This window comes from Miniopterus natalensis, chromosome 14 (assembly GCF_054644295.1).
Source record: "Miniopterus natalensis isolate mMinNat1 chromosome 14, mMinNat1.hap1, whole genome shotgun sequence".
NCBI lineage: Eukaryota > Metazoa > Chordata > Mammalia > Chiroptera > Miniopteridae > Miniopterus > Miniopterus natalensis.
In genome coordinates, this window is record NC_142094.1 from 36011130 (window position 1) to 36024321 (window position 13192).

The 13192-nt window shown below is 32.3% G+C and overlaps 1 protein-coding gene across 5 annotated transcripts in view; it reads left to right on the plus strand.

Annotated features, from left to right (window-relative positions):
• KIF20B (kinesin family member 20B) overlaps nucleotides 1–13192 on the plus strand; it is a 54198-nt gene that overhangs the window by 2947 nt on the left and 38059 nt on the right. For all 5 annotated transcript variants that reach the window (XM_087824433.1, XM_016220786.2, XM_016220788.2 and 2 more), the window contains exons 2-13: nucleotides 112–259; nucleotides 2422–2508; nucleotides 2616–2732; nucleotides 3405–3543; nucleotides 4098–4282; nucleotides 6063–6099; nucleotides 6332–6559; nucleotides 7761–7872; nucleotides 8748–8819; nucleotides 8898–9044; nucleotides 9863–10025; nucleotides 10565–10855. In XM_087824433.1, coding sequence (XP_087680559.1) covers nucleotides 113–259; nucleotides 2422–2508; nucleotides 2616–2732; nucleotides 3405–3543; nucleotides 4098–4282; nucleotides 6063–6099; nucleotides 6332–6559; nucleotides 7761–7872; nucleotides 8748–8819; nucleotides 8898–9044; nucleotides 9863–10025; nucleotides 10565–10855 — 1725 coding nt within the window. In that variant the 5' untranslated portion in view covers nucleotide 112. The remainder of the gene's footprint in view (nucleotides 1–111; nucleotides 260–2421; nucleotides 2509–2615; nucleotides 2733–3404; nucleotides 3544–4097; nucleotides 4283–6062; nucleotides 6100–6331; nucleotides 6560–7760; nucleotides 7873–8747; nucleotides 8820–8897; nucleotides 9045–9862; nucleotides 10026–10564; nucleotides 10856–13192) is intronic.

Sequence of the window (13192 nt, forward strand, 5' to 3'; positions counted from 1 at the left end):
TGGAAATCTAGTTATATGGGAGGAAGTATGGGCTGGACTCACACTTTTTAAACTGCATAGTATTAAATGCTGATTTACCTAGGGTGTCTAAAGAAGTTGTTATTTTTGCAGAATGGAATCTAATTTAAATCAAGATGGGGTGCCTAGACCATCATATGTTTTTAGTGCTGACCCAATTGCAAGGCCTTTGGAAATAAATTTTGACAGCATTAAGCTTGATCTCTCTCGTGAATTCTCCTTAGCTGCTTCAAGCACTGAGGTAAGTACAACAAAAATATTATCATGATTATCATGATTGAGTGGAAATGTTTGTGGTGCACACACACTTGCAGACAGGTACTACTGGAGCCGAGCTTTCCAAATTTTGGGTTTAAGGCAACCTTCTAAAGGACCAAAGTTTTGCCATCTCAAGATAAGCCTTTTGGAATATTGATTTTAAGTTGGTTATTAAGAAACAGATGACTCAGAAAGAAAGAATCTTTGATTCTCCCCTTTCCTGCCTAAGGTAATTTGGATGGAAAGGCCTGATTCAGGAAGGGAATCTCAGCATGATCACCTTTAGGATTTTCACCTTAACCTAATTTGAATTAAGTATGGTAGATAGGAAAGATCCAAGCAGGGCCTGTTAGCTAGATCCCCCCTCTGTACTGCCCCCCCCCCCCATTTCTGGGTTACCTGGCAGAAATTTGTTTGTGTTATGCTTTTTTGCCTGTTTGCCCTTCAAAACCCTGCCCCCCTTCTTCTTTTTCCATATTCTTATGGACCTTCAAATGTGCATTTGTATAATAAACTTTGGACATTTTCTCCTGTCAGTCTGTCTTTGTTAATGTGATTTTTAGCCTAGCTAGAAGAACTTAGAAGGTGGGAAGAAAATTATTTTTTTTTAGCCTTCACACTTCTTAGTAATTTTTTCATGGTGCCTTAAATACATAACAGTTCCTTTTAAAGTAATAGGTGCACTATGCCCCTAGGAATTGCAAGCCTTAGTTTAAAAAAAAAAAAAATAATGCAAATTTTTAAAAGTTAAAATAATTCAGTAGTGTTTAAGAAGTAAAAGTCCTTTCACCACCCTACCTACTACTACTGTAATGTGTGCTTTCTGTCCTTGTAGACTTTTTGAGTCAATCCATTTATGTCCTAATTGTTACCTCTTAGATTGATAATTTTGATGCTTTAGAGAGATGGACTAATGAAGTTTATAAAGAATGAGATGAGATTGGGCATACGTTCACAGTGGTTTGGCAGAAGACTGTAAAGATGATGGAAGGGGAACAGAGAAAAGAATAGTACTTACGTAATACCATCGTGTGTCAGGCTCTTTCACTGGCTCATTTAATCATACAGAGAGAAAGCAAAGAGGGTAGGGAGGGACTAGTGCCTCTTGGTTTATAAAAGTCTTAGCAATGTTTTGTACTTGCCAATGAAGAGAGGCTTTTCATGTATTTTCTTAAAAATATTTGTAAACATTTCATGGTATTTGATGTTATTGTAAATTATATTTTTCACGGCTTTATTGAAATATAATAAGATACAATAAACTACACATATTTGAAGTATAGAGTTTTACAAGTTTTGACATATGCACATACTCGTAAGACCATCACTACAGATAGTGAATATCTCTATCACCCCTACAGGTTTCCTTGTACCTCCTTCTAATCCCTTCCTCACATCACACATCCAAGTCACTACTGATCATTGTTCTGCCATTATACATTAGTTTGCACTTTCTAGAATTTTATATAAATGGAATAAAAGTTATGTGTTCTTTTTTTGTGGAGGGGATCTGGTTTCATTCACTCAGCATAATTATTTTGAGTTTCATACCTATCTTGTAAAAAAAGGTCATTTCTTTTTATTGTCCATGGTATGGATATTCCACAGTTTATCCCTTCACTTACTGGTGGACATTTGTGTTTACATTGTTTGGCTATTATGAACAAAGCTCCTGTGTACTTTTGTGTACAAATCTTTGTATGGACATAATTTGATTTTAAAAATGAACTGGCTCATTTCTTCCCTAAAGGAAGCAGTAAAGAGGATGCTATATAGCAGAAATATTCTAAATGCATGATGAAATTGAGCATTTGGGTTAATAGGCTATTCTGGTTATTTGTGATTTATTCTGGAGTTTTATGTTTTAGTGCTTTAGAACCCTGTTATTTAGTTAGAAAGGTTAGGATTTTATGGAAAAAAAACTTATTTAAACTTAAAGTAGAGGAAGTTTTATAGTATTTTTTTTAAACATATTTTTTTTTTATACATATGAAATGGTTAAAAACGAAAAATCACTGTTTGCTTAGAGTTTGTATAATCTCAGATTGATTGTTATGTAACAGTCAGCCCCTTTAAAGAAGGACAATCTCTGAAAAGCCACATTCTGTATTTTTAAAATATAATTATTTTGTTCTTCATTTTTAGGCAAACAGTTTGGAATCCAAAGAGTATCTCCAGGTTTGTCTTCGAATAAGACCATTCACACAGTCAGAAAGAGAACATGATTCTGAGGTTTGTGTTGAATTTAATTGGGTTTTACTATTATACCTTCATTAAGTGGGCAAAATATAGTTGTTTCAATTATTTATTGTGGGATTATTTTAATTTGTTTGTTCTAGGGCTGTGTGTATATGCTAGATTCACAGACTGTTCTGCTGAAAGATCCTCAAAGTATCCTTGCTCGATTAAGTGAGAAAAGCTCTGGGCAGGTGGCACAGAAATTCAGTTTTTCTAAGGTATGTACCCTTGTGAAACTGAAGATTTTTCCTTTTAAGGAAAAGAGACTTGTCTTAGGCTTAAATGCTACATAATTGTATATAATTACCTATATACTACTCGTGCTTATGGAATTCAGATCTTAGGCACTAGTATTTTTTGTCAAGGGTAGGACTCAAATTTCAGGTCTGTAAATATATATTGGAAGTGAATAAGTCACAATTTAGATCTTACAATTTTTTTTTTAAGAAATGTTTTTTCAGAATTCAGATGAAAACTTGTTTGGTTGGGTCAGAATTCTATCTTGAAAACTTTATGAGAGTAGTTAAACAATTGTGTATTTGTGGGAGTTGGGAATATGGCACCTATTTTAAGAATGAATCTTGCCCAGCAGGGCATGGCTCAGCGTTTGAGCATCGACCTAGGATCCAGGAGATCAGGGTTTGATTCCTGGTCAGGGCACATGCCCAGGTTGCGGACTGCAGCCGATCAATGACTCTCTCATCACTGATGTTTCTACCTCTCTCTTTCCCTCTCCCTTCTTCTCTCTGAAATCAATAAAGATATATTAAAAAAAAAAAAGAATCTTATAAAATGATTTAAAAATTTTAAACATGAGAGATAGGGTAGAACTCATTGTGAATATTAACTTGAATTTTCTAAAAAGATTTGTTTTAAAAATGCTTACTTAGGTTTTTGGCCCAGAAACTACACAGAAGGAATTCTTCCAGAGTTGCGTTATGCAGCCAGTAAAAGACTTTTTGAAAGGACAAAGTCGGCTGATTTTTACATATGGGCTAACCAATTCAGGAAAAACATATACATTTCAAGGTAAATTGTTTTAGTTTTGCTGGGAAGGAAATAATGAAATCCTAAAATTCACTCATGTAATACTTGCATGTAGTTATGTTTCCATTACCTCGTACATTTGCTCCATTTTTAACAGTAATAGCATAATTGAATGTGTACTGCTGATGGCTTTTACTTCAGATTGATTTAATTCATTAGTGAAACTTTTACCTACATAATAGAGAATTAGATGTTAAAAGTTCAGAAAAACGATTGATGTGACTTAGTGAATTAAGCATGGTTAACCAAGGAAACATTTTATATTTCATTTTACTATTATACTGTGGTTATGGGTGATTGCAAATCTATGGCCTGATCTGAATGTAAAATTTTAGGTTTTGCGTCAAAATAATAGTTGATGAAATATCTATTATACAGTGAACCAAAGTGATTAACTGAGTAATTCTTCAATTTCTCTCACTTTTGTCTTAGCTGTTTACTCTTGCCTGTGGTGGTATAAAAGGAGCTGTGGTAGTCCAGGGACATTTTTGCTTTCTTAACTCTGAGGGAGTATAAAACAAGAATTCTTTTCACAGGCACAGAAGAAAATATTGGCATTCTGCCTCGAACCTTGAATGTATTATTTGGTAGTCTTCAGGGAAGACTATATACAAAAATGAACCTCAAACCACATAGATCCAGAGAATATTTACGGTTATCACCAGACCAAGAGAAAGAAGAACTTGCTAGTAAAAGTGCATTGCTTCGGCAAGTGAAAGAGGTATGGAAGTATTTTAGTATGTAAAATATATTAAAATCATGACTTTTCATAAGCTCTTTAGTTTGTTTCAGCCTATATTGAACTGTTTATAGTGGTGGTAGTTGTCTTTTTGAGAAAAGTTATTAAAAGCTTGTTGAAGACATCTCTTCTATATTGTACAAACAGCAGAAATGTTTAAACAAAACAAGTGTAAGTGGTTCTGAAATCTTTTTTGGTTGTTATAGAAACAGCATTGTACTTACTTGTAATGATTTAAATTTTTTTTAAAATTGTAAAAGTAGTATGTATACACAAAATCTAAATACAGAAATATGCAAAAAAAATGTGAAAATTTCTTACAATTTTATTTTTGAAGAAAAAACTACCATTAACTAATTGGAAAGTATCTTTTATGATCTTTTTCTCTGTATTACAAAATCTGTATTCAGAGTTTTCTATACAGGGGTGGACAAAAGTAAGTTTACAGTTGTAATACAAATAAATACAATAATTAATGCATAATAATACAAGAATGAACTGTTTCACATACTCACAATGGTAAACCTACTTTTGCCCACCCCTCTGTATGTCTATGTACACAAATACAGTCATATGTATATGTAGGGTATAGTCTTTCTTAAACAAAAATGAGATTTTACTATACATATGTTCTATAATTTGCTCCTTCATTTAATACATTTTAAGTCTCTTAATACCTTAATTCATGTGTCTGTTATCTATTAGGTTATGTTTTCTCTCTGTATCTTTTTTTTTTTGCCTATATCTTCTTTGCCTTCTGGATTTTATGTTTTCAGACATTTAGCCTATTAAGGTTATTAAAAATTAACAGTTTTTGTAAATATCAAAATATTGTGGGGATTTTCTTTATTAAGACATTTAGAAATCAGGATTCAAGGCAATAAAAAGTTGTTGATTAGTGGAGTTCAGAGTTCATGACTATAGTCTGTGAAAGAAAAATATTTTAACAGATTATAGAGACTAGTTGATAATTTCATAGATAATAGAGAAAATTAGTCATTAGTAGATAACTATATTTTTATATACTGATTGTGAAGTGTGTTCCTAGAAAGCAATTTGGCAATATTATTTAGAGAGCTTAAAATTTTAAATCTACCAATTAAGATTTAGGTATATATCCTAAGAAAATGATATACATGCAGAAGAAAATATATTAAGATACTGATCTTAGTATTATTTTTAATGACAAACTCTTGTAAATAGTCTAAATGTTCAATAATAGAATAATAAAATCATTTCACTTATTTAGTTATGTGGCCACCAAATGTTTACTAATAAGTTTTAATTATAGGGAGAAAAAGCTTACAGTATAATAAGTGTGGAGAAAAGAATGGATGGGAATTTATTGAAATGTTAGTAGTGATTGCCCCTGAGTGGCAGGGATTATATATGATGATGTTCTTTGTAACACTCTTATGTAGTTTCCCAGATTACCTTTGTGAGAATGTACTATTTAGGGAAAAAATTAATAAGCCCTGGCTGAGTAGCTCACTTGGTTAGAGTGTTGTCCTGATATACCAAGGTTTTGGGTTCAATCCCTAGTTAGGGCACATACAAGAAGCAACCAATGAATGCATAAATTAGTGGAACAACAAATCTCTCTCAAATCACTAAAAAAAAATTAAGACAGAGGTTATTGAATTGAGTAGATGAAAGGTTGTGATTTGGTTGTTGACTTATTTGGATAGGTAATTAATATACTGGTTATTTAATCTTAACTAAAAATGGTTTTTAACTTCTAAAAATTATCTTTATTTTTTAGGTTGTTATGCAAAATGACAGTTATGACACTCTTTATGGTAAGGTTTCCTTTCTCACTTTTAAAATGATTATATGAATACACTTGAAAAACTTTTAATTTTTGAAAAACTTGTGATTTAATTTCTTCAGTGATACAGTAATATTTGGAAAATGGTACATTGCTATATGAAATGTCAGTTAGTTTTTGAAGTGTAGGTGTCTTGATCTGTTCTGTTTTCTTATTTTCAGTCAATTGCTTAATTTTGTGATTATCCTTTTTTTTTCTTGCAGGAAGTTTAACAAACTCTTTGAATATCCCAGAGTTTGAAGAATCCATGAAAGATTGTGAACAAGCTAGCTTCAATATGGATAATAATATAAAATTTTCTCTGTGGGTTTCTTTCTTTGAGATTTATAATGAATGTATTTATGACTTGTTTGTTCCTGTGTCATCCAAGTTCCAGAAGAGAAAGATGCTACGTCTTTCCCAAGATGTAAAGGGCTATTCTTTTATAAAAGGTATACTAATGGGCATTTTTAATTTTATTGCTCTGAGGTTCCTTTCTAGGCTTGATTATTAATTATATGAAAGAAAACTGTACATTGAAAAATGTATTACAAATTATTAACATCAAAATAAGGGAACTCAGCCAGCTTGGCACAGCGGTTGAGCATTGACCTGTATGATCCAGGCGATCTCTGTTCCATTCCCGGTCAGGGCACGTGCCCGGGTTGTGGGCTTGATCCCCAGTTGGGGACGTGCAGGAGGCAGCTGATCAATAACTCTCTCATCATTGATGTTTCTCTCTCTCTGTCTCTCTCTCTCTCTCCCCCTCTCCCTTCCTCTCTCTGAAATCAATAAAGATATATTTTTTAAAAAAGTGGAAGTTTGTGCTTTGCAAGTATGTTTTGGTATGTTAATTAAACCTGAATACAAAGGGGTTTATTTTAGTATTGTGTTTATTTGAGTATCATTGATTGAATTTTGAAGGATACATAAAGCTGTGTGTGTTGATCTTCACATTATTCTATCGCTTGTAATAGTGTCCAAACTTTGGGGATTCGGAAATGTTCTTTCTTTTTTCCCCGGAAATGTTTCTGTTCTTCCACAGTGGTATCTTTCCAATCTTTTTAAACCACTACTCACAGTAGGAGCTACATACAGATTAATAACATGGTCACCCAATATCTCTGTATAAATATATGTATATATTTACGACTCAGAAGTTTTATTATACTTACCCTTACTACAAAGAATGCACTTTGATGTTTTCTGTATTCATTTTTACAAAGTGCTGGTTATGACTAAATAAATTTGATTCTATGACTCATTAATGAGTTGTAATCTGGAATGTCTCACAGGTAGGTAGTTTTGTAGGTTTAGTATGTACTGTGTTCTGTTTTTTTCTTTTTTTTTTCTTGATGTCTAATTCTAAGGAATCTTACCCGTTTTTTAATTTTCCCTTTGGGTGACCGTAAAAGAACATTTACTTCCCGTTTGTATAACTTAAATACTGGAAAATTATTTAAATATCCTTTTGTGTACCTCTTTTCTAGTGGAATATGGTATAACTGAGTTGATTCCACCTAGGGCATGTTAGTAAAAGAAGGATTTCATTATATGTCTTTGGGAAAAGATTACAAATCTTTAATGAGATTGCAATGTAAAACAAATACTGGGTTTTTATTAATTGATACATGTCCTATATATTTTTTGAAGATCTACAATGGATTCAAGTGTCCAATCCCAAAGAAGCATATAGACTTTTAAAACTAGGAATAAAGCACCAGAGTGTTGCCTTCACAAAACTCAATAACGCTTCTAGCAGAAGGTAAGGAGTAAACCCTATGGTGTAAGCTTGAAGCACCCAGGCTATTCTCTGGTGATGTAAATACAACTAAAGGTTAAAGTGGGCAGTAGGTTTTCTGAATTCATAGGCATAAAAACATTCTGTAAACTAAAGAGTGCTAAACACATAAGACTATCAGGACTATTCCTTGTTTTGACAAAATATTTACTAATTTGCATGAAATCTCAGATACTTTTAACTCTTTTTTTTATGTGACTAAGCTTAATATGTTAAGAGTTGCCTATAATGGAGGACTTTGCTCTGTATCGTTCCCACTTACCCCATGAACACAAGCACTGTGTGCATACTGTTAGGAGAGAATCTCAAGGGATCAAAAATAGGATGTTTTGATGGGGGACGAGAGACAAAAGGAAATACGTTTAAATATTGAGATATTTAAAGCAGGTTTTTTCTTAAGTGGGAAGGAGCCCTATCCCCCATACTCAGTATGACATGAGGGTAATATATGATCCAGATAAGCCCATATTTAGGCCAGATATGTGCTTGCTTTAGGTATATATTTTAGTTGTACATAATACTGTTTTGACTAATATCATCTCTGTAAGCAAGTTGAGACTATTGTAAATGATTATATTAGTAGAAGGAATGTTAGGAAAAGGAGTAGGTTCAAGGGACTTGGGGCTAAATGAAAGAAAAGATATTTGGTTTTAGACACTCAGGTATATTAGGTGGCAGAGGAACACAGGGTTAATATATCTGGCAGCTAGTTGGAAAATGTAGTGCTGGATCTGTGGCTATATTAGGATATAAATAGATGTCGATTTAGATGCTTGTGTCTCCTACTTAGAATGCAGAAATTAAAATGAAACATAACATTTGATCTTTGTGTATTTTAGTCACAGCATATTCACCATTAGAATATTGCAGATTGACGATTCTGAAACACCTCGTGTATTGAGAGTCAGTGAGTAAGTCAAGCATTCTTGAAATTGTAATTATTTTTAATTGTTTTGAAGAACTTTTAAAGTTTTTTTTTGTTTATTCAGATTGTGTTTGTGTGATCTTGCTGGTTCAGAACGAAGCATGAAGACACAGAATGAAGGTGAAAGGTTAAGAGAGACTGGGAACATCAACACTTCTTTATTGACTCTGGGAAAGTGTATTAATGTTTTGAAGAACAGTGAGAAGTCGAAGTAAGTGTTGCTGAAAGTGTTATTAGCATATTAAATATTATAATATTTAACCTTTCAACTTCACTAGTTTTAGGAAGTTGTTTTTAACCTGCTCCTTATGTAATGACTATGTATAGATTACGATTAAAGTACTCAGGGATCTCCCTGGCCGGTGTGGTTGTAGAATTGTCCCGTGCATTGAAGGGTGGTGGGTTGGATACCTGGTAGGGGTGTGTGCTAGAGGCTGCTGATCGATGTTTCTCTCTCACATCATTTCTCTCCCTCTCTCTAGAATCAAGAATAAAATACTCAGAGATCTTGGGTTAAAAAAATAATAGAAATAAAAAAGTGTCAGTTCATGCCAGTGACTCATCAAGCAACCACAATATTTTTCATAGCAAATATATATCGATAGACACTTTACCAAATAGGATTCTCTAAAGTCACTTTATTCTTACTAGTACATTGTGTTCTTCTAGATGTGATAGATTTCTGCTTTAACTTACCTTTTAGGCTGAGTAAATTCTAAATCAGTCTTCATTATTTTTATCTAGTTAAAGTGTTTCATGGCATCTATTGTTTAATTGGTCTACACTAAAGAACATAATCCAGTTTTGTGTGATTTTCTTAACATTTTACCTAATGGGTTATTATGAATGTTAGTAGTAGTATTTAAAGAAAACAACATAAATAGAAAGTGACTGTTATAGACAGAACTAATCACCAACCTAGAATTAAGTCCGTTATAGCTAGGTTAATTATTTCTCTGTAAAACTTATCAGCATCCTGACTTCATGGGATTTGCTTTAACTTACAGTTACTTGAATTTTTTTCCATAGGTTTCAACAGCATGTGCCTTTCCGCGAAAGTAAACTCACCCACTATTTTCAAAGTTTTTTTCATGGCAAAGGGAAAATATGTATGATTGTCAACATCAGCCAGTGTTGTTTTGCTTATGATGAAACACTAAATGTGTTGAAGTTCTCAGCCACTGCACAAAAAGTAAGTATATTCAAACTTCTGTGGAATCTCTTAAACCTGTTATTGTTAAAATATTAATGATTTTTTGGGGGCTTGATAATATATTTTGCACTTATAACTGTAAACTAAGAAAAAATTGAAAATTAAAAATGTAAATATTTGACCAAATAGGAGGACGTGGGTAAAGATTGAGTTTCCCTTGCTAGAATTAAAATGACCTCAATACTAAGTGTTAATAGTAGACACCTGTTACAAATTATGAATACTATTCTTGCAGTGAATTGTCGGCTTTTCTATTTGGTTCACTTAGTGGCTAATCGGGTAGCCCCCTCCTAGTAATAGTACTAACAACTTAACCCAGTAAATTTACCTGTAGTATACATGTTTAATTAGTTTTTGGTATCGGAGTGATCATTTAAGTATGCTGATTTCTTCTTGAATATTTGTTTGTGTAGGTTTTACTTTAAACACTCTAGTTGTCATTTGACTTAATAAAATTATTTTTTAGTGGACAGTTTTTGCCTTTTCTTTTTTAAAAGTCACATTGAATATTTTAACAGGTTTGCATTCCAGACACTTTAAATTCCTCTCAAGAGAAATCATTTGGATCTGTCAAATCTTCTCAAGATGTACCATCAGATATTAATAATTCAGATAATAAAATATTAAATGAAAAAAGATCTACAATTTCATGGGAAAGTAGTCTGGAAGACCTAGTGGAAGATGAAGATTTGGTTGAGGACCTAGAAGTAGCTGAAGAAAACCAAAATGTGGAGACTGAACTTACTGATGAAGATCTAGATAAAACATTAGAGGACAACAGGGCTTCTATTAGCCATGAGGAGAAGAGAGTATGTATTAAGAACTCGTATTTCTAATTATGACTTATTATTATTCTGAAATTAGAGTTAACAATACTTAAGGCTCCCTCTCTTCCAATTTTTTTCAATAGTACACTGAAGTTTTATATCTCAACTTTGTATTTTGAAAAATTTCAAACCTACAAGAAGACTAGTACAATGACTACCCATTTACACTTCACCTGGATTTGCCGCTTGTTAACTTTTACCATATTTACTTTAATTCTCTTTCTTAGTGTATTTGAATACACATTTTTTCTCTGTACCATTTGAAAGCAAGATTCAGACATAGTGATTGATACCTTATATCTACTTCAGCATATATTTCCTAAGAACATGGATATTTTCCTTTTGATCACAGACTATTTTCATACCTAAGCAATTTAATATTGATAGTATAATCTATTATACTGTCCACATTGAGATTTTTCCAGTGGTTCCAAAATGTCTTTTATAGCCACTTTGTTTTTTGATCTACAACTAAACTTAACGTTGCTTTTGATTGTCATGTTTCTTTAATTATCTCTAACATAATATAGCAGAGATAGTTTTGAAAAGTTGAGGCCAATTGTCTTAGAATACCCCAAATGCCTTAGAATATTCAGGTTTGACACTTAGGCAAGCCTATTATATAGGTGATGTTGTGAATTTCCCATTTTATCACATCAGAAGACATGACGTCTGATTTCCTTATTTTTGGTGATGCGAAGTTTTGCTCACTTGGTTAGGTTTTGTGTTTCAGATCTCTCTCCATTGTAAAAGCATATCTGTGGGATGATTTGAGGCCATGTGCATATCTTGTTCCCCAGTATCTTTTTATCCAATGATTTTAACATACTCCATCAAACTTTTACTTTGTGAGTCTTAAGTACGTATGCTCAAAATGTCTACCCAGTGTCAATTATTCTGTTTCTTCAAAAACCTGAATTGCTTGGTTCTCTTAAATTTATGGTAAATAAATAAGATTTAATAGCCTCTGTCCAAATACAGTAACCTTGTGTTCATGGATGTGCTTTAATGGTGTTAACACATTCATATCATAGTATTCTTTTGGGCTGTAGAATTCCAAGTAGATGGACAGTGTATTAGTTTAAATATTCATTTTAATAATTTACTTCAGTGTCCTTGAAAGCCATCCTTGGAAGCCACCTGTTTTGGAAATGAGAATGAAAACTGCAGATGCTACTAATTACAGTTTATCTGGTCACTAGGTGATTGGATCTCACTTACCTTGGGCTTCTGTAATGTAGTAATTCCGTCAGTGACAAAAGGAGCCATTAATAGTCCTATTTTAGTTTGTACTGATCTTAAACTGATGTTTATATATAATGTCAATTAAACTTGAAATGGTAGCGATATTTCTGAATTAACTAGGGAAAATGATGCTAGTTTATAATAAGTTACAGTTTATAATAGATAATGGAAATTCATCTTATAATATCGATAGGTACTTCAAACTAAAAATTTCATCAAGTTTTTTCTAATTTAAAAAATTAAAATAATTAGGCTTTGCAAGCTTTATATTAGTATTTTAATTTGAGGTTTGGGAATATTAAAACTTGTTATAAAACAGTGATTAGGATACTTAACCTTATAATTTATTTAGCTAGAATAATTAGTCAGAATTTTTTTAAGTCTTGCACATTTTTTCTTCAGTGGTCACTTTTTATTGTTTTAAACAGTGGGAAAGTGTGTGGTTGTTTAAAATTATAGAAGTATTATATAATCATGGTGGAACCTGGAAAAAGTTAAATATAAAGATCTCTCATCTACCACTTAATGGATGTTTACAGTACACCTGTTTTGAAACCTTATTTTCTTCATTTAAACACGTGAAAGCATGAATTGTTAAAATAGAAGCCATCATTATTTTAGTAGTTGATGGTTCAATAATTGAACTAATCTCTTATGTGTAATTACAGAGTTGAGTTTCACTTTTTAAAATTTAAATACAACCACTACTACAAAACAACAACACTAATAATCATTCTTAGAGCCCAAACACTGGATCCTGTTATTTAATTATTATCTCAATATATGTTCTTAGAAGTGGAATTTAAAAGTCAGGATATCTAAAAGTATTTTCAAATACAAAAGTGAGACATTGAAAGATCTGTGGCCTCAAGAGAGTTAATTTATTGTTGAGAAACTTTAATCAGAAATCTTAAAGATTATTAGGCTGTTATCTTAATTCTGTAATTTATTTTATTACAAATCTATACTGGCCATGTCAAGTGTTAATTGCTTTATCCATTGTCCATGTTACATGATTATATATGTGTGTTCAAAGGCTATAGAGTTGTCGCTCACACTTGGATAGTTATCAAA